This window comes from Manis javanica, chromosome 3, assembly GCF_040802235.1.
Source record: "Manis javanica isolate MJ-LG chromosome 3, MJ_LKY, whole genome shotgun sequence".
In the NCBI taxonomy this organism is placed as follows: domain Eukaryota; kingdom Metazoa; phylum Chordata; class Mammalia; order Pholidota; family Manidae; genus Manis; species Manis javanica.
The window spans coordinates 78,533,408-78,555,762 of NC_133158.1; the positions used below are offsets into that span (position 1 = coordinate 78,533,408).

General features: G+C 38.1%; 1 protein-coding gene across 2 annotated transcripts in view; it reads right to left on the reverse strand.

Moving 5' to 3' along the window:
* ADGRG7 (adhesion G protein-coupled receptor G7) overlaps window positions 1-22,355 on the reverse strand; it is a 114,121-nt gene that overhangs the window by 63,650 nt on the left and 28,116 nt on the right. Inside the window, exons 4-8 of one of the 2 annotated variants that reach the window (XM_073231760.1) lie at window positions 12,843-12,955; window positions 10,751-10,900; window positions 10,188-10,288; window positions 1,346-1,485; window positions 1,127-1,231 (exon numbers count right to left, since the gene is read on the reverse strand). In XM_073231760.1, coding sequence (XP_073087861.1) covers window positions 1,127-1,231; window positions 1,346-1,485; window positions 10,188-10,288; window positions 10,751-10,900; window positions 12,843-12,955 — 609 coding nt within the window. Of the gene's footprint in view, window positions 1-1,126; window positions 1,232-1,345; window positions 1,486-7,242; window positions 7,382-10,187; window positions 10,289-10,750; window positions 10,901-12,842; window positions 12,956-22,355 lie in introns of those variants that run through there. The other variant, XM_073231761.1, reaches the window with a different exon arrangement.

Consider the following 22,355-nt stretch of genomic DNA (forward strand, 5'->3'; position numbering starts at 1 on the left):
ACCATTTACATAAATCCTCAAAATACTTGAAAAATAGGATATTTTATGTATGGATATATAAAAATGCAACAAAAATTTAAACACAACCATGAAAATAATATAAACTAACTTCAGAAAGATAAAATATTGGGGACGATGGGATGTGAAAAGATAAGGCAGAACTTTCAGGTGCAGCTGTAATATCTCCCTTTTTTAAGAGGTTTGAAGCAAATATAGCAAAATCGACATCTATTTACCCTACTGGTGGTACCTAGGTGCTGCTTGTATTATTTTCTGTACTTTTCTGTATGCATTAAATATTTTTAAATTTAAAGAAAAGCATAGATAAGAGCATAAAAGACTCAGATTTAGTCTCTATCTTCACAAAGCATATGGCCAAAGCAAATGGAAGCAACACTCCACATAACAGCATGCCAGAACCACAAATAATAACCTTTCTTCTTTTTCAGTGCTATTTTGAATTCTAAATACATACTTTCTAACATTGGATGTTTTTATTTGATGAGAGGAAAAGTAAACGTGTGTTTAGTTTGCTTATTATTATTGTCAAATTAATCCACCAATTTTTTTAAACTTTGAAAAGTACAAACATCTCAAGTAAGACATAAAGATTTCTGAAGAGCCATATGCAAGATGATAGGGAGCCCATGGTGGTCGCCATTAGTAGAGATAACTGAAAATTGGTGCTACTAGATAAACTGTGTCAGTTACATAAAATAGCCCAAGGGCAGATCTACAGGATGAATCTAAGCCTGTGAGTGCCATACCACTAGTAAATATAGGCAGAGTTTGTAACTGAATATTTTTAATTTATTTTTAACTGTGAAATCGAATTGCATTAGCTAATTTTTGTAAAAAAAAAATAGATTTGTGTCTGCCATGGCCAGAGCATTTCAATTGTTACCCTCCAAAGGGATTTTGAAAAGAAAAAAAAAGGAGAAATCATCTCTATGACCTAGAACAGTAGAGTTGAGATTACCATAATCTGTCAGACATCAAATGTACTTAAAAATTATTTAGTGTGAAGCTATGTAAACATTACTTCTCACTTTCTCACTCAGTAGATTTTAAGTTTTTAATTCTATGGATTTGAGTGCCTTTTTTAAGGTAACAGTGTGAGACCTACCTTCCGAGCTGAGCAAGATCTGAAGTTCAGTCTGTTCATTTGGTTCAAGCACTTTATTGTTTATGTTCACAGATATGGAACTAGAAACAAAAGAATCACTACTTCCTGTGAGAAGGAAAAAGTAGGATTTTAAAAGTCTAGATTTTCATGAATAGAGCATTATTCATGGTCAGTAGCAGAATGCTCTCTACTATTAAAAGCACATGAAACACAGCTCACCTTTCGTCACAGTGAAGAGAACATCAGTAGATCCCACAGTGTCTTTGGAAGAAAAATTAACGGACTTTACTGCTAGATTAGGGCTCACCACTGACTCATTACCCAAAGACAAGGAATAATCTTCCATTTGCTCAACAAGCCTGCATAGGACATAACAACATAATAATCTAGAGATTCGTCATAAAATCAGAGGTGCGTGTTCTCTCCTGCATCCCAGTAGAAAAGTGTGGCCACAGAATTCATGCGGTAACATTGGCACAATCACCTAAAAGTCAGTCTAGCACAAGCTAGAACTCAATGACAGATTTCTCAATAGAAATAGTCTCTCTTTTTGCTCTTCACATAAAAGAATGCTGTTGCTACCCACCACTGGTCAGGAATGCTCTTCCTTCTGCAATGGTAAGAATTGATTCTAGTTACATAACTCCACCTCTCACCTAAACCCCTTGGTGTCCAAAGCATCTCTAGTAAGTTGTTGGTTCCTGCAGCAACAGTTCACAAGGAACCATGGGAGAGCAGATTTCTGAGCTCATTATCTTGGCTATTAACTAAATTAACATTGCAGGTTTTCACAATGTTCTTTTCTACTTCGGATAAATTTATAGATGAGAGTTGAGATGCAATAGGAGGTGAAGGGCCCCCACCAGTAAGATGGCAAACTTCCGGCTTCTCTTCGGGGTCCTCGGTTCCTGCCGGCGCCACCTGAAGCCCAATCACCTCTTGCCCCCCTCCCAATCCCAGCACCTAGCCAACAGCCAACAGCCCCGCAGAAGTGACACCTCAATCAATTCATGCCCCTTCCTATGTAACCCAGCACCTTTCCCTAATAAAGCGGAATTCTCCAGTGAATTGCTGCTGTGTGTCGCTCCTTTCCTTTCAGGAGGAACCTGTCAATTTGGTGTTGTCCAAAGAAAAGTCGTAAGACCTTTTCTTTTTCTTGTTTCCTATAAGAAATATATACACTACTTCAGTACATGACAAAACAAAATCTCTGTGTCTGGGATAAAAGGTTTGATCTAGTTTTACCAGAAATGAAAGGATTTCATGAAAATGTAGTTGTTCCGTATTTTAGGTCTTTATTTCTGCCATGAAAATATCTTTTCCTTTCCCCAAGTGAGCTAAAAATTAAGGATAAATTTTAAAATAATTAAAGATTACTTTATAAACTATCATCCATATGGAAACATGCAAGTCAGTTTCTGTTTCAAATGTTTTCCTTTCATAAACTGTTTTCTGAATTCTCAGCAATTCACACTATATGTCCCACTTAACTGAATAACAATCATACTCCAGAACTGTCAACAGGAGGAATACCTAACAAAACTCCAGTCTGCTAAGAACATAATTCATATATTCATCAACCAAACAATATATACTGGGTACCTACCAAAAGGTCAGTATCCCTTGAGACACTGGAAATACCAAGAGATGCTCCCTCAAGCATTTGAAGGCTAAAGGGAAAGATGTGCTTGATGTATGGGGTCAATTCCATGTTCAGAACCACTTTGAAAGGGATGCTGTAGCCACAGGCACTCCTAAGGCCATTTTTTCTTCCATACGATTCTTCCCTTCCCTTGATGTAACTGATTGGATGAGAGACGGGTGCCTGACTCAGAGTGCCCAATCTTTCACTCAGATTCTTTCACTCAGGAATTTTTCAGTGAGTGCAATTGCTTTAAGGAAAGTCATGGTGCAGAGGGGAGCAAAGAGGTCATTGTGTCATTGTAAGGACAAATGCAAATTAAAAATAAGAGGCTTAATTCATCCTGTTGAAAATATAGGAAGAAATTTCTCTTTTTTCTTTTAGCATTTAATTAAGAAAATTTATAGGTACTTTCTCCTCTCTTTGGAATGTAAATAAATCCTTTGTCAGTTTAATGACCTAGGAATATCTTTCTCCAGGTCCTAGGAGCCATCTCTTTGAAATGTAAACATTAAGGGGGCTAGTGCCCCTATCTCCCGATTTCTGGGGAGAAAAGGAGCCTGATGTCGGTGGAGGGGCACCTTGCCCCAAGCTGCAAGACTACCTGCTGTCCTAAAGGTATGAGAAGTTTGATTTTCTCTCGATAAAGTCGATTAGCTAATACAAATGGTCACCTCAATTACCAAGTTAATTTAGGATGAAGTATGAGTGACCAATAGTTCTATCAAGTTCTCTTATTTGAGGACTAGTTAATGTTTATCTGAAGACATGTATGTAGTGGGCTATACTGCTTGGCTATAAAAGAGGTAGGATTCCTTTCTACCCTTGAAATCTCTTAGAGTTTTGTAATGCGTGCCACATCCTGGTTTAATGTTTACACAACAATGAAAGTGTTTTCTTTCTCTACTACTGTAGGACCCCAACCTCCCTGAGAAATAAGTTAGCCTAAGAGTGGCCATCTTGAAGCCCAAAAAGCCATTCTGATATGTGACTCAGAGGGAACAACTGAAACCAGGTAACTCCTCTGGAAAAACAAGTTAATCAATCATGACTGCTGGCAGCGCTAACCTCTCGGTTAGTTAATCATAAATGCCGACCCTACCTTGCTAAATCACCCTAGCAGTAAGAGAATGATCCTATCTTGCTACACCCCCAGGACGTGGCACCAACCCAGAAATCATAGGTTTGAAAAATTACTGCCTTTGTAGAATTGTTATCTAATCTGTAACCATGGTAATCCTTTAGGGCTGAATGCCTCGGAAATCCTATATAACCCCTTAGTTAGAAGTGCTTGGGGTCCTCATTGAGACCCGCTGTGACGGGCTGACTTGGACCCCAACTAGTTGGCTTCTGAATAAATTCCTCTTGCTTGTTGCATCAAGAAACGTCTTTGGTGAGTGATTTGGGGCGGCGCCTTCCTCAGGGGAATCCAACATTTGGGGGCTCGTCCAGGATCATGCGCTCACCCCACTTCACTCCCGAAGTCGCTCTTGGAGGAAGAGGTAAGATTAGTGGCGCCTTGAGTTGTCTGTGTTCTGTCTTCTGTTTTTCAGTGAGACCGGTCAGAATTCTGAAAAGGGGTACCCACTGTCTGGCAGCTGTCCCGATCCCATAAAGGGGTCGAGACTGCGGTCGGTAGACGTACTAGGAGCACCGCAGGCTGCAACCCTGGGGGACGCCTCGGGGAGGTTGGAAGGCCAGGGACGCCTGGTAGCCTCCCGTCTGTTTTTCTGGCAAGGTGAATCTGATGAGATAGGGTTGATTTTCAGGCGCCAGGAATATCAACCCTCTGATTCCTTTCGGTTTCTGTTTGAAAATCTGAGAAAAAACAAAAAGCGGCCGCTGTGTGTCTAATCTGTGTGTGTCTCTGTTTTTTGTGTCTTTCATGTGCCTAATAATTGTTATACTGACAATGGGACAGACTCAGACAACCCCCTAAGTGTGTAAATGAATATATCTTTCTACCTCCGGATGGTATTAATGAAATTGATTTAAAGACAAGCGCTTGTGAAAATTGAGTGTTCTAAAACTTCCAGAAAACCTGATAAAAAAGTGTTAAGCATTAATGCTAATTTGAGTTTGCCTGAGGCGGGCATGTCCTGGTAGTTGTCGGCTGCCTGAGTTTACCTAGAGTCATTTGAGTCATGTTATCTGCTAAATCTTTTAAGAATAGAATGCTTAGAAGCTTGGCTTTGTCTAGTGTTCAGTGGGGGTCTTGTGAGTAGGCTAGCATAGTTGTTGCAGGTAGGTGAACTGGATAAGTGTGGCAAGTGAACACCTTTTTAATTGTGTGTGGCAGTGTGTATGCCTACCTGCAGCCTGAGAATCTTTGTAGTAACTTAAGGCCTTAAAGAGTTTTGTTAAGTTGAGAAGATGTGCTCTGTGTTTGCTGGGAGATTGTGCTGTGAAGCTCATGGTTGCAGAAATTGTAGAATGTGTTCGTAAGTTTGTCAGTCTAGGAAATGTTGGTTTGACAGTTTGCAGTGTCCTGCTTCTCAGTGTTCACTGGAGCTTGAAGTTTCTAATAGTTTTGAGTTCTGGTTAGAACTGCTTAAAGTGATAGAGAGGGCATTTCTCTATGTTGAAAGATCACAGCAATTTCTCATGCTTAAAGTCTCAGTGAGTTGCCATGAAATCGTAATGTTAAAGAGACTAAAAGCTAAAGTTTGTTAACAACTGTATAACCTTTATTTGCCTTTGAAATATTTTGTTATTAAAAATGATTGCATGGCCTGAAAAATTGAATTCCTAAGCAGAATAGTAACAAAGCTTTTTTCAGCTGATTAAATGCACTTAGTTAACAAACCAAAATTTATTAAACTGTAGAATCTGGACAAGATTATGTTTCTCCCAGAAAAACAGGTTTCACTGTAAAGGTTTAGATAGACGAACGTGTGACCACTTTTGAGAAAAGTTGTAATAGATTTTTTGAGAACCACCAGGTCTTCTTGTTTAATTTATATGCTGTATGTTTTAAAAAAAAAACATGGGGGACTCTCCATATTTTTTAATGCAAATAATCTTAGAGCTTTTAATAGAATTTGCATAGCAGCTTATATCTACTATTAAAGAGTAAAACATTCTTGAAGCTTTCAGGGAAGACCTGTAAACTTAAGCACTTTCTCTGCTTTTTTGTATCTGGTCTTAGACACTTATGCTGAGTTATGTTCTTATTATTTTCACTGTTTGTAAGCTATTGATTGTAAGCCAAAGGTCATCATTTCTCAGTCCCTAAATGAAGAAGTAAAATGCCTGATCTCTTTCATCTCAAATCATATTTCTGGTCATATCTGAATATCTGTGTGAAAGAAAGAGACATTTAAATTTGAGATTCTGCTTAAACTTTTAAGTTGAATTTGACTATAGCCATATTCATTCTTTGTATGTATCTCTAACAGGTCTTTTGTATGCCTGGTGATATTATACTCTGCCTTGAGTTTAGACAGTTCTTTCAGCTAAATATGAATTCTTATTGTAGCTTTTTTCCCCTCCTGAAGATGAAAGCAGAAGAATCTACCATCTGCTACCATTCTCTCAAGAATGCTTAGTAACCTAGAATTAGTTTGACTTTCTGTATGTTGTCTTTAAAAATTGACAGCAGCAGTCTCCCCTGCTGCCCCACTTTTTAAGATATCTCGTTTACTGTGCTGAGTATATAGACAATAAATGTGTAATGATAGTTCTAAAAAAATTAAATGCAAAAAGGTGCTTTTACCTCTAGTTAACTCTGATATTTTCCAGAGGGCCCCTGGAACATGTCAGAAGAATTTTTTCTCACTAGAGAAAGTATTTGACTAATTTGGCTTATTTATCTGATATATATATATTTATTTACCAGGAAAGCACTGTCAAAGAGAATGATGCTAAACTTTGTTACTGAATGTTTTGTATTACAGAAATATCAGAATTTCCTTATGTCAACTGTTTTACAGTAAGCTCTCATCAGATCTTTAACCATTGTCATTTGTAAGTCTTTTGTCATTTATAGTATTATCCCTAAACTGGTAAAGAACTAGATTTCAGCAGAACAGGTATTAGTTACATAAGATTACATAAACTAAAGAAAATGATTTTGTGTCTTTTTGTTTCAAACGTTGCTGGTAAAGTGTTTTAACCTTGTTCTCTTAAACTGACAACAGTTTAGTAAATGACTATCTTTATGAGCAGAATTGAAACATCCTTCTCTCTACTTGATCCCTCCAGAGTTTAAAAACTTTCAGTGACTGTTTTTGTATTCCATGGCAGTATGTTTATTTGCACGAGTTCAATAAGAATCTGCTTTCCTTGTGAGAAGACTACTTAAGAACACTGGTTATACTACCAGGGCTTTGACTGGAATGTCGTACCTGAGAGACATGTGCATAGACTCAGATGTGAACAACTTTAAAGAACTAAGATTGACTTTATAAAGCCAACAAAGCCCTTTGGAAGAACTGGCCTGGTACCTTGCTTACAGAGTTCCCAGCAGCCTTACCAGGTGAGTAAAGAAGGTCACTTCCTGGCAGGTGCAGAGACCTCGAGAAGAGAAGAATTCATCCAAATCTACAGGTACTGCAGGTAAAGCCTGATGGCAAGTCTGGCTTGGCTGTCTGGCCTCAAGAGGCCTTTAAAAGTTCAATCTGAAATTCCTTACAAAAAGTTCCAGCAAAGCATATTTAAAAGAGCCTGTGTAATCAATTGCTCTTCTTGCTGCACCTGTGCAAATAATCAAGCCAGCTGTTAATTATTTTCTTAACCTAGTTACTTCTAGTAAAAATGAGAGTGATTTTAGAGAGAAGTATCGTTTCAATAATGTAGCCTCCTTCCAGAATAAAAAATCCAACTCCAGATGTTGCTACATAACCTAATAACACAATTTGTTTTATCTTGCCTAGAAGCCACAAAACTGCAAATAGTAATAAAAATGAAACCCAGAATAGAAGCGCCAGCCTTCTGAAGCCCTCTCAACTGACCAGTGATGGAGACCTAGCTGCACCCTTTACTGCGCCCCCTTCTCAGCACGAAGCAGCCAGAGCGGTCATCGCCCCTTTTCCCTAGCAGCAGCTAGAGTCTCTATCTGTAGAAGAAAGAATGAGACCATACCCATAGCCTTCCCTGGTAAAAACAGGTATTTAATCCCTCCTCCCAAGGGATGGTGGGCTTGTAACACTGGAGTGACCCTATGTGTCTCTACTTCTGCCTTCAACTCCTCCCGTGATTTCTGTATCATGGTCCAGTTAGTACCCAGACTAATGTATCATGATGACTTATCATTCGTGGCAGAATTAGAACCTAAACTAAGGTATAAAAGAGAGCCAGTCTCACTCACTCTAGCTGTATTACTAAGAGTAGGAGTCGCAGCCGGAGTAGGACCAGGGGCAGCTGCAATTATACAAGGAAACCAACATTACGAAGGACTAAGAATAGCTATCGATGAAGATTTGAGAACTATAGAACAGTCTATTTCTAAACTTGAAAAGTCCCTAACCTCTCTATCTGAAGTAGTGCTGCAAAATAGACGAGGGTTAGATTTACTATTTCTAAAAGAAAGTGGATTGTGTGCAGCTCTAAAGGAAGAGTGCTGCTTCTATGCAGACCATACTGGAGTAGTAAGAGACTCAATGTCTAAATTAAGAGAAAGATTAGATCAGCGAAAGCGAGAACGAGAAGCTAACCAGAGCCTGTTTGAATCCTGGTTTTCTAGATCCCCATGGCTTACAACTCTAATATTCACTTTGGCAGGACCCCTGCTTATTTTAATATTGCTCCTCACCTTAGGTCCCTGCATTTTAAATCGAGTAATAACCTTTATTAGAGAAAGAGTAAGTGCTGTGCAGGTGCTAATGCTGAGACAACAGTATCATACCCTCACACAACAAGAAGAAACCAACATTCCATGATTAGAATGTTCAGAAAAAGAAGTGGGGAATGTAGGACCCCAACCTCCCTGAGAAATAAGTTAGCCTAAGAGTGGCCATCTTGAAGCCCAAAAAGCCATTCTGATATATGACTCAGAGGGAACAACTGAAACCAGGTAACTCCTCTGGAAAAACAAGTTAATCAATCATGACTGCTGGCAGCGCTAACCTCTCGGTTAGTTAATCATAAATGCCGACCCTACCTTGCTAAATCACCCTAGCAGTAAGAGAATGATCCTATCTTGCTACACCCCCAGGACGTGGCACCAACCCAGAAATCATAGGTTTGAAAAATTACTGCCTTTGTAGAATTGTTATCTAATCTGTAACCATGGTAATCCTTTAGGGCTGAATGCCTCGGAAATCCTATATAACCCCTTAGTTAGAAGTGTTTGGGGTCCTCGTTGAGACCCGCTGTGACGGGCTGACTTGGACCCCAACTAGTTGGCTTCTGAATAAATTCCTCTTGCTTGTTGCATCAAGAAACGTCTTTGGTGAGTGATTTGGGGCGGCGCCTTCCTCAGGGGAATCCAACACTACCTTTGTGGAGAACATTTCTGGTTTGGGAGAAGGTTCGTTTTTAGTTCTATTTCCCAAGCATCATGAAAAAGGTTAAATTATGAGACAGCAGACCCTAGAAGTAATACATACTTATTGGGTCATAGTAATTATACAGACAACTGCTAACTTTTTTTTAAAATTTAACATGTGTAAGTCAGATATTATGCTACTGATTTGCATACATTATTTCATTTAAGAATCCTACTTAAATGAGTCCCAAAATTACCTTCTATATTAGATTGAAGAGTCTGATGCTCTTCAGAGAAATGTGGAGGAATTTGGCCAAAATCACGTACGTGCTATATATAAAAATGTTAAGATTTGAACCCAGGACTGTCTGACTTTAAAGGTTATGGCCACAACCATCATATTATCCCAGAATGAAGACCCATAAACTCCTCTATGGAGATCTTCAAGGTTGTTCTGGATGCCTTGCCATCCCCCCACTCCCAGGGTCTATAGGATTCCACTGTACTTTCATACTGTTCTTAGGTTCCCTGGGTTTCCATTTGCCTCTTAACAATAAGTCTCCATTTGGTCAAGATAACTTAAGTGGGTATCTTGGGAAGTGCTGAGCTTTGGGGCAGGGGGCTGGCAACACACCCTGCAAAGTCATACTGTTATCTGTTGCTCTGTGCATTAGAAAGGAGTTGGAAAAGCTCCTATTATGCAAGCAGGTTGTCCCTTGGCCTGGGCGGAACTAAATCTAGGAAATAAAGTTCTAATCTGAATCATCCCAGTTACTCTCCTCCACGTCATGGCCACCCTGTAACTAGAGTTAACATACTACTCCACCTAGTAACGAAAGATCACATGGGAAGCCAGTGCTCCAGTCTGCATTCTAGCGGAATCAGCCAATTAGTATATTCATGGGAGAAACAAAGACCCTCTGCTAATGCTTTAACCTAGGAAAATAAGTGGCTGTTTGTCAAGTTTTCTTAAAAATTGGAATTGTACTTACGTTGCAAAACTATTAGTATTATCAGCAGCAGCAGCTCTTTGAAAAACGTCATCACTGGCATCTAGAAGTTGACTCACTGTTGTAACAGCCACTCGTTTTGCCTGCCAGGAAGAAGGCACCAATTGTCATAGAAGACACAAATCATCCAGCATTATGATGAATTATTATGGTATCAAGTGGTACCATTGTTATGGTAATAGAGGGGCAAAAAGAAATGAAGGTTTATTTTTTGATCTACAGAAAGTGGCAGAAAGAATAAAGATAAGGCAGGGTGAAAATATAAATTTAGTCAATTAGAAAACTTAGGTCTCTAAATTTGAGCTCGTGACAAGGTCTTCAAAGAACCTCCATCACCACCCTCAAGAACACAAAAGCAGCAGATGCTTGGATACAGAAGCAGAAACAAAGTAAGAGTTCAGATTCTCAAAACACTGTAACTATACTTCATTAATTACATTTAGCAAAACTATTATACTAATAAAATTATTTCTTGATTTGTCTTTTTCCTATATCTTTCTAAGTCTTTCTTCCCCTCTCTTTTTTTTAAAACCTGTGAGTTTTACCTCAGTTGAAGCATATCTGGATGCGTTGAAGATCTGTCCAGCCACTCTAGTAGCAGAAGTGAGGTTGTCAGGAGTTAATCTATTGGCATCAGATGTTAAAATTTGGGCTTCAGCAGAAATATTGTTAGACTCTTTTGAGATATTGACTATCTGTTTAAAAAAAAAAGACTAACTTTATACAACTATATCTAAACACTTTGCAAGCAACTGCAGGTTAATAAAGTGGGGTTTCGCTGATCCTCAGTGTCCAGAACATCATATCCGCTCAATGTGTTATGCTTGCTTTTTCCTTGTGTAAAGGACAAGTACATGCAAGCCAGGGGTTTTTCTAGCCTTTACTACTTGCCAGGATTCATTAACTTTGACAGGCTGTCTTAGCTACATAAGCAACTTCTCAAGCTGTGACCCATTTTGGTTCACTGTTTGTACAGGGTCCCTAGGAGCTAAGCACAGAAACTGAGAATAAGTGATCAGAAATGTATGTAACAATTGTATGTCTTGAATCTAATAATTTTTTAAATAGATTTGTATTTCATGTTTTTTATTTCATTTTCTTAGTAATTCTCATTTTTATTATATTTTACAAAATCATTGGTCTGCAATAGGTGAGAAATTTTTTAACTGGCTTTTCAACACAGATAGTTTGGGAAGCACTGACTTTCACAACCTTTCCAGGTACCAACTAGTCCCCAGATTCTGTTGTGAGGTTAACACATGTAATCCATGTTGTTTTTAGTAGAGCTGGGTGTCAATGTGGGTGGGGGGTGGAGTCGTTTTTCACTAGATGGCAGCATCGTTTCAAAAATCAAACTGAGATCATATCCCATTCAAGCTTGCGTAAAAGTTAGAAACAATATCCAATCACTAGACAGAAACAAATAATGTTCTTATTCAATTGCCAGTTCCCTGCTGTGTGATAGGCACTTTGCTAAATGCTTTATAGGTTTAATACAACATTGTGAGTTAAGCATCCTCATTCTTATTTAAAGGCTTGAAGAGGTTAAGAAGTGCACCCTAAATTCATGCAGCTTAGGAGTGATAGAGCTGTGGATTAAAAACTAGTTTGTCAGCCTCTAGAACAGGAAGTCTTTCCCCCAGTCTGTGTAGCTGGCACTGCCCATATGGTTGGCAGCCACTTCCACAATCCACTACCATCTCCACCCACACCACTGCCCATCTTGGGTTAGGGAGCTAGTGCGGGACAGTGTGGACTTTAACATCAAGAGGAGCTCTATCACCTTTTGGCTATGTTCACTGGGCAAAACACTACACCTCTCAGTGACAGTTTTCTTATCTATAAAATGGCTATATTAATAACTAGCTTTATAGTTGTTACAAGAATTAAACATGATAAAATAATGTTTATAGAATGCTCAGCACAGCATTTGGCATCCAGTAAGTGCTCAATAATTAGTAAATGTGATTAGCTATAATAATCTATAATATGGAAATAACATCTAACTCACAAGAGGTTCTATAAGGACTAATGAGGTAACTAAATGAGGTAACATATGTAACATGCCTGGCACCTTGAGGGACCACATAAAAGTAAGTTTCCTTTTCCTCTCTCTGCTTTGCCCCAGGTATTAACAATTACATGTATCTGGGCATATCCTTAGTCAAAATAATTTAATCTACATGAAAACCTATCTAGTCAGATGTATTTCCCATTTCACCTTCTCATGGATACAGATTGAGACCAGCATTAGATACTAAAGTTTCCTGTATCAAAAGGTCTTTGGTCAAAGTTTTTTTCCCTTTATTGCAATCCAATAGACCATCAAAATACCTTCCTTTAGGTCTCAAATATCAAGGATCTATTTTTAGTCAAAACTTCACTGGTCAAAAAAGATCAGGCCACATAAAATATACTATAGATTATCATTTGCTGAAATTTGCTGAACTGACATGTCGACTGTACTTTTTCATACACAGTTGCCAACTCCAAAAATATAAGAAAGGTTTTAGTTACTATTTTTTATTTCTAATTGTAAAGTTAAAAGCATTGATTCAGTCATGAAGTATCTGAAGAACAGAGACTGCACTATCTGCACTTTTTCCAGGTGCCCATCACATGGGCCACGTGGCATACCTGCTTTTCCAGGGTTTCCAGATTTTCATTGCAATTTCCTATTGTCACCTTTTCTAATACTATCTCTCCATATGTAGTAATATTGCACAGCCGGGTTGCCTTTGGTCTGCCCGCTTTAATAAAAAGAAGAAAAAAAAGTGTTTACAAAGATGGCCATAGTTAACTGTCTGCTCCTATACACATCCCTCTTGGCGATGTGATTTTGGTGATCCTCCCATTGAAAAGTAGAGTCTGTTCCTCCATTTCCTAATTCTACGCTGGCTTTATAACTTGCTTTGATCAACAGAATGTAGTACAAAAGTGTCATATGAGTTCCAGAACCTAGACCTCAAGGAGGCTTGAAGCTTCAGCTGTCACTGTCTTGGAACGCCGTCCCCAGATTGCCATATAAGGAAGCAGGTCTGATTTACTAGAGGATGGGAGGCCTGTGGAGGAGAACTGAGGCCTTCCAACCAACATTCACCACCAATGCCCCATGTGAGAGGTTGTCTTAAACTTTCAAGGCACACTCAACCCACAGAACTAGGAGAAATCTAAATCATCATTGCTTTAAGCTGCCAAGTTTGGGGTGGTTAGATACACAGCAATGCACAAGTGAATCAGACAGTTACTACAAGAATATTTTAGACAGACACCACTTGTCTTGATTCCTAAATCTGGAATTCAAAAGACCAGTCAACTATTTCTTTCCTTTGAAGTCTGCAAGGAAATTTGCATTCCAACAATTAGGAACATAAGGGTTTTGAATTGGATGTGATGTGGAATATTGGGCTGAGAGACCAGAAACAATATGAAAAATTCTTACTAGATATTGAATTATATGTTGATTTTTCTTTCTTTATCCAAGTCTGGTTAATAAATGAAAGGCAAAGAGTTCTATTGTATTGCAGCACCTATTTGATATTTGGTTGGATGTCAATAAATATTTGTTCCATCATTGGGTTTATTCCTAGGATTATCACCTGAACCTCCCTACCTCAGTGTCCTCCCATTGCTAATACTTACAAGGCTGTTAATTGATAAAATCACTTCCCACTGTATTAGAGGCACAACTGATCAGAAGGTGAACTTTTTCCAGGAACAACTTTGGGCAGCTGCTTCTTTGGGCAACAACTAGAAACACCGAAGTTAGAGCTTGCTTCTACAACACTTGCATTAGAAGGTTAAAGTCACTCTTATATGGTGGCTCCACCTTACTCTATGACATAATGAAAATATAAAACATACATGTAGGATTTTGTTTTTTCAGTGGCTTAGTTCAAATGCATCTTTTCCTCTATATTACCTACAAGTGTGAATCCAACTATGCAAAGTCATTGAAAAGTATTTTGGTCATTTGCCATATAAAATTGAATAATTACAATTCTTAATATAAAACTAAAAGCAAATTTGTCAATAGTTGGAATCTATATCTTTAAATTTTTTTATGGGCTTAATCTGAAATTCAAAGGTAAGTATAATAAACATTTTCATAATAGTTGTTCAGAAAAGAAAAATGATAACCAAATGAAAGATGGTGATTCTCCTGTTCCCAAAGAAGTAATATATATCAAGTGTGGTGTCCCTTAATGGGTATATTACTGAGTCTTACTTTTCCTGATTCAGTATCACACAATTATTTTCTGGAGCTGCATTTGTTTTATAAATTATAATGAAGTTTTTAAGACATTCAAAACCTATAAGAATTAAGACAACAGATATCCATGGATGTACCACACAATATAAGAAGTACCAATACAATTGAAGCCCTCCCATTTCCTTCTGAGCTTTTAATCAAGAGGCTGGAATGACCTGTGCAAAGAGGTATGACCATACTTGAGTAACCATGATATATTTGTGCAAAAGCAATTTGGATTCTGTAAATTGAATGCTGGTCTATGTAATCTCTTAGAAAAGTAAGGTTTAAAAAGCACATAGGAAAGAGCTACATATATGTTTGAAATTTTCATTATGTCATAGAGTAGAGGTGGAGCCATAATACAAGTTAAGAATGACTTTGACCTTCTACTTTAAGTATTGTAGAAGCAAGCTCTAACTTCGGTGTTTCTACTTGTTGCCCAAGGAAGCAGTTGCCTAAAGCTTCTCCAAAGAAAGGTCACCTTCTGATCAGCTGTCCCTCTAATGACAGTGAGAGGTGGTTTTATCCATTAACAGCCTCTTAAGTATTAGCTATGAGAGGACACTGCAATAGGGAAGCTCAGGTGATAACTTTTTGGTGTTTCAAAGAGCCCTTGACTTACACAAAAATAAGTATCTAAATAAAATGCAATATTCTCCCCAGGGTCACTACTGACAGAAGCTCTATCAAACACTTTCATAAATGATATAGAATTAGCTGTATTACTGAGTTTTGTGGGAAATGGATAATAACCTACAGGAAGAAGTGAGACATAGGAGGATTGGTCAGAAGAAAGTCAATGCAATCAAAGGACAAGTAAAACATTTAGGGAAAAGTATGTGGCATAATGGGCTCTAAGCTGCCAGGAAAGGATCTATGAATTTCAAAGGCTTCCTTTCAGAAATATCAAACAATGTGGCATTGAAGTCAATGATAACCAAATTCATGGATATCATCAAGGAGCATATTTGAAATAGTGCTCCTTTATTCTCAGAATGCCTCTGTGCAAGCGAGGTTGTCATACTTCAAGAAAGGTATCATGGAGGTAAGCAAATCTATAAAGCTGTTGAAAAAAGTAAATGAGGTAGAAAAAAAGATGGCGGCATGAGAAGTGAGGCAGAAACCTCCTCCTAAAATCACATAAAACACACCAATACAAAAAATACAACTAATCCTGAAAAAGCTCCCAGAACAGACTGCCTGCATCTTGGAAGAAAGAGAAGACCTCACAGAAAAGGGTGAAGGAACAAAACCACAATCTGGTGGGATACAAGCCCTCCCTACAACCCAGAACACAAGCAGGAGAAAGAGAAATGGAATAGGGAGGGAGCAGAAGCCCAAGACTGCTGAACACCCAGCCCCAGGGTGGAGAGCTGTTCTGGGAGCACGAACCCACATTGCATGGTGCTCTGGAGATCAGTGGGCTGGAAAGCAAAGATGGGCAGAATACTTGGAGAGACTGATATTACAGCTGTTTGTGGAGAACATATATGTACAGCCAGCCCCCCTGGGAAAAAGAAAGGCAGGCAGTTTGAAGGACTTTGCAGCAGCAAGAGGAGCACTAAAGGGACAAAGATTACAAATAGCTCACTGCTCAGGAGAGAGGGCAGGAGGACAAAACCTTTCTGGCACATTCAGCCCTGCAGGTTGGGAAATCTCAGGAGCTTCAGATACTCCAGGACCCTGGTTGGCCACGGCAGTCCCAAGGCCCCCCACTGCAGTATGCAGCCTGCAGTTACTTCCTCCCAGCAGGAGCCAGTTCCATTCACCTGTGACTCCTGCCATTGCTGCAGGTGCACAGCAGTGGCCAGAGAGTAGAGCTTCTGGGCATTAGAGGGTGCCACCTACACAAAGTTATTATTCCATAGGAAACACTAAAAAATGAAGTGGCAAAGGAATTTGGTCCAAATAAAATTGCAAGAAAAAATGCCAGAAAGAGGGCTTTGTGAAACTGAAATCATCAATCTTCTTGATAAAGATTTCAAAATAAAACTCATAAACATGCTCATATAGCTACAGAAAAATACTCAAGATCTCAGGGAGGACTTCAGTGAAGAGACAGAAATTTTGAAAAATACAGTATCTGAAATGAAATATACAATGAGGGATTTAAAAGTAGATTAGATGAGGTAGAGGAGACAGTAAATGAAACAGAAATTAGAGAAAATGAAAACAAAGAAGCTGAGGCACAGAGAGAAAAATGGCTCACTAGGAATCAAAGAATAATGAGAGCTGTGGGACCAATCCAAACAACAATACTCACATTATAGGGGTTCCAGAAGAAAAAGAGAGAGACAAAAGGATAGAAAGTCACCTTGAGGAAATAATTGTAGAAAACTTCCCCAATCTGGGGAAGGAAATAGTCACTCAGGTTATGGCAAAGATTAAGGACAAAGAGAGAGTACTGAAAGCAGTCAGAGAGATAAAAAAAGATCACTTATATAGGAAACACCATCAGGCTATCAGCAGAATTCTCAGCAGAAACCATAAAGGCCAGAAGGGAGTGGCATGATATATTTAAAGCAATGAAACAGAAGGGTAACCAACCAAGAATATTCTACTTGGAAAGATTATTTAAATTTTAAGCAAGGATTAAACAATTTCCAGATAAGCAAAAGTTGAGGAAATTCATCACCAACAAACCATCTCCACAGTGTATCTTAAAGGGACAGCTTGAGACGGAAGTGCTCCTAAGGCTAAGTAGCTGTCACCAGAGAAAATAAAACCACAGTAAAGGAAGTACACCAATTAATTACTAAGCAAATACAAAATTAAATCAACTACTCACAAACTTAGTTAAGGGATACACAAAGAGTACAGAATATGACACCTAAAATATAAAGAATGGAGAAGGAAGAAGGGGTGAAAAAAAAGAACTTTTAGATTGTGCTTGAAATAGCGTGAGTTAAAATAGACTGTTAGATAGTAGGAAAGCAGTCCTTGAACCTCTGGTAACCACAGATCTAAAGCCTGCAATGGCAATAAGTACCTATCTATTGATAATCACCTTAAATGTAAATGGACTGAATGCACCAGTCGAAAGCTATAGAGTTGCAGAATAGATAAAAAAAAGAAGACCCATCTATATGCTGCCTACAAGAGATTCACTTCAAACCCAAAGATATACACAGACAAAAAGTGAAGGGATAGAAAAAGATATTTCATAAAAATAATAGGGAGAAAAAAGCAAGAGTAGCAGTATTTACATCAGACAAAATAGATTTCAAAATAAAGAAACATGAGACAAAGAAGGACATTACATGATGATAAAAGGGTCAGTCCAACAAGAGGATATAACCATTATAAATATCTATGTACCCAATGTAGGAGCACCTAAAAATGTGAAACAAATACTAACAGAATAAAGGGGAAATAGAATGCAATGCATTCACTGTAGAGACTTCAAAACACCACTCACACCAAAAAGCAGATCAACCAGACAGAAAATAAGTAAGGAGACAGAGACACTGAACACTGCATTAGAACAGATGGACCTAACAGACATCTACACAACCCTCCACCCAAAAGCAGCAGGATACAGTGTACATGGAATGTTTTCCAGAATAGATCACACATAAAAGAGCCTCAGTAAAGTCAAAAAGATTGAAATTGTACCAACTAGTTCTCAGACCATAAAGGTATGAAACTAGAAATGAATTATGCAAAGAAACCAAAAAGCCCACAAACACATCTAGTCTTAACAACATGCTCCTAAATAATCAATGAATCAAAGGTCAAATTAAAACAGATATTAAGCAATATATGGGGACAAATGAAAACAGCAACTCAAAACCCCAAACCCTGTGGTAGACCAAGGCAAAGGCAGTCCTAAGAGGAAAGCATGTAACAATACAGGCTTGCCCCAAGTGAAGAGTCTAAAACCACAATTAATGAAACTACAAAAAGAATAACAAATGAGGCCCAAAGTCAGTAGAAGGAGGGACATAATAAAGATTAGAGCAGAAATAAATAAAATTGAGAAGAACAAAACAATAGAAAGAACCAAAGAAAGCAAGAGCTGGTTCTTCAAGAAAATAAACAAAATAGATAAACCCCAAGCCAGACTTATCAAGAAAAAAAGAGAGTCTACACACTTAAGCAGAATCAGAAATGAGAAAGGAAAAATCACTACAGACACCACAGAAATACAAAGAATTATTAGAGAACACTATGAAAAATTATATGCCAACAAATTGGATAACCTAGAAGAAATGGACAACTTACTAGAAAAATACAACCTTCCACGATTGAGCAGGGAAAAACAGAAAATCTGAACAGACCAATTACCAGCAATGAAATCGAATTGGTAATCAAAAACTACCTAAAAACAAAACCTCTGACCCAGATGACATCATGGCAGAATTTTATCAAACATATAAAGAAGAGTAACACCCATTCTTCTTAAAGTTTTCCAAAAAGTAGAAGAGAAGGGAATACTTCCAAACTCATTCTATGAGGTCATTATTATTCTAATACCAAAAGCAGACAAAGACATCACAAAAAAAGAAAACTACAGGCCAATATCCCTGATGAACACAGGGGCAAAAATCAACAAATATTAACAAACCAAATTCAAAAATACATCAAAAAGATCATACATATGACCAAGTGGGATTTATTCCAGGTGTGCAAGGATAGTAGAATATTCAAAAATCAGTCATACACCACTTCAACAAAAAGGACAAAAATCATATGATCATTTCCATAGATGCTGAAAAAACATTCAACAAAATTCAACATCCATTTATGATAAAAAGTCTTAACAAAATGGGTATAGAGGGTAAGTACCTCAACATAACAAAGACCATATATGACAATTGCACAGCCAACATCATACTTAACAGCGAGAGCTGAAAATTTTTCCTGTAAGATTGGGGACAAGACAAGGATGCCCACTCTCACCACTTTTATTCAACATAGTACTGGAGGTCCTAGCCACAGCAATCATACAACACAAAGAAATAAAAGGTATCCAGATTGGTAAGGAAGAAGTTAAACTGTCACTGTTTGCAGATGACATGATATACCCTAAAGAATCCATCAAAAAACTATGAGAACTAATAACTGAATTCAGCAAAGTTGCAGAATACAAAATTAATACACAGATCTGTTGCATTACTATATACTAAAACAGACTAGTAGAGAGAGGAATCAGGAAAACAGCTCAATTTACAATTGCATCAAAAAGTATAAAATACCTAGGAATAAACCTAATGAATGAGGTAAAAGACCTATATCCTGAAAACTATAAGACACTCATGAGGAAAACTAAGAAAGACACCAATAAATGGAAAAACATCCCATGCTCATGGATAGGAAGAACTTATATGGTCAAAATGGCCATCCTGCTGAAAGAAATCTACACATTCAATGCATTCCTATCAAAATACCAACAGCATTCTTCAATGAACTAGAACAAATAGTTGTAAAATTCATGTGAAACGACAAAAGACCCCGAAAAGCCAAAGCAATCCTAAGAAGGAATAACAAAGCTGGGAGCATTATGCTTCCTAACTTCAAGCTCTACTACAAAGCCATGGTAATCAAAATAATTTGGTACTGGGACAAAAAAGGACCCACAAATCAATGGAACAAAATAGAGAGCCCGGATAAAAAACCACATATATAAGGTCAATTAATATATGATAAAGGAGGCATGGATATACAATGGGGAAAAGATAGCCTCTTTAACAGCTGCTGTTGGCAAAACTGGACAGCTAGCTACATGTAGGAGAATGAAACTGGATTATCGTTTAACACCATACACAAAAGTAAACTCAAAATTGATTAAAGACTTGAATACACATGGCTTACACAAGTAAGTCATGAAACCAAATAACTGTTAGAAGAAAACATAGGCAAAAATCTCTTGAATATAAACATGAACAGCTTTTTCCTGAACACATCTCCTCAGGCAAGAGAAACAAAATCAAAAATGAACAAATAGAACTACATCAAACTAAAAAGCTTCTGTACAGCAAAGGACACCATCAGCAGAGCAAAAAAGCATCCTACAGTATGGGAGAATATATTAATAAATGACTTATCTGATAAGGTGTTAACATCCAAAATACATAAAGAACTCACAGACCTCTAAACGCAAGCGCATATGGTCAATTAATATACAATAAAGGAGCCATAGACATGCAATGGGGAAATGACAGTCTCTTCAACAGCTGGTGTCGGCAAAACTGGACAGCTACATGCAAGAGAATGAAACTGGATTACTGTCTAACCCCATACACAAAAGTAAACTCGAAATGGATCAAAGACCTGAATGTAGGTCATGAAACCATTAAACTCTTAAAAAGACAACATAAGCAAAAATCTCTTGAATATAAACATGAGCAACTTTTTTCTGAACGCATCTCCTCGAGCAAGGGAAACAAAAGCAAAAATGAATACATGGGACTACATCAAACTAAAAAGCTTCTGTACCACAAAGGACACCATCAGCAGAACAAAAAGGCATCCTACAGTATGGGAGAATATATTTGTAAACAACATATCCGACAAGGGGTTGACATCCAAAATATATAAAGAACTCACACGCCTCAATACCCAAAAAGCAACTAACCCTATTAAAATATGGGTGGAGGATATGAAGAGACAATTCTCCAAAGAAGAAACTCAGATGGCCAACAGGCACATGAAGAGATGCTCCACATCATTAATTATCAGGGAAATGCAAATAAAAACCACAATGAGATATCACCTCACACCAGTTAGGATGGCCAGTATCAAAAAGACTAAGAACAACAAATGCTGGCGAGGATATGGAGAAAGGGTAGCCCTCCTACACTGCTAGTGGGAATGTAAGCTAATTCAACCATTGTGAAAAGCAATATGGAGGTTCCTCAAAAAACTAAAAATAGAAATATCATTTGACCTGGGAATTCCACTCCTAGGAATTTACCCAAAGAACATAATTTCTCAGATTCAAAAAGACATATGCACCCCTATGTTTATTGCAGCACTATTTATAATAGCCAGGATATGGAAGCAACCTAAGTGTCCATCAGTAGATGAATGTATAAAGATGTGGTATATATACACAATGGAATACTATTCAGCCTTAAGAAAGAAACAAATCCTACCATTTACAACAACATGGATGGAGCTGGAGGATATTATGCTCAGTGAAATAAGCCAGATGGAGAAAGACAAGTACCAAATGATTTCCCTCATTTCTGGAGTATAACAATGAAGCAAAACTGAAGGAACAAAACAGCAACAGACTCACAGACTCCAAGAAGGCACTAGCTGTTACCAAGGGGGAGGGGTGGTGGAGGGCAGGTGGGGAGGGAGGGAGAAGGGGATTCAGGGGTATTATGACTGGCACACATGGTGTGTGGGGGGATCATGGGGAAGGAAGACAGTGTAGAACAGAGAAGGCAAATAGTGACTCTGTGGCATCTTACCACACTGATGGGCAGTGACTGCAATGGGGTATGGGGAGGACACAATAATATGAGTGAATGTAGTAACCACATTGTTTTTTCATGTGAAACCTTCATGAGAGTGTATATCAATAATACCTTAATAAAAAAAGAACTCACACACCTCAACACCCAAAAAACAAATAACCCAATTAAAAAATGGGTGGAGGAGCTGAACAGATACTTCTCCAAAGAAGAAAGTCAGATGGCCATCAGGCACATGAAAAGATGCTCCACATCACTAATCTCAGGGAAATGGAAATTAAAACCACAAATGAGATATCACCTCATACCAGTTAGGATGGCCAACATCCAAAAGACAAACAACAACAAATGTTGGCAAGTATGTGGAGAAAGGGGAACCCTCCTATGCTGTTGGTGGGAATGTAAATTAGTTTAGCCATTGTGGAAAGCAGTATAGAGGTTCCACAAAAAATAAAAATAAAAATACCATTT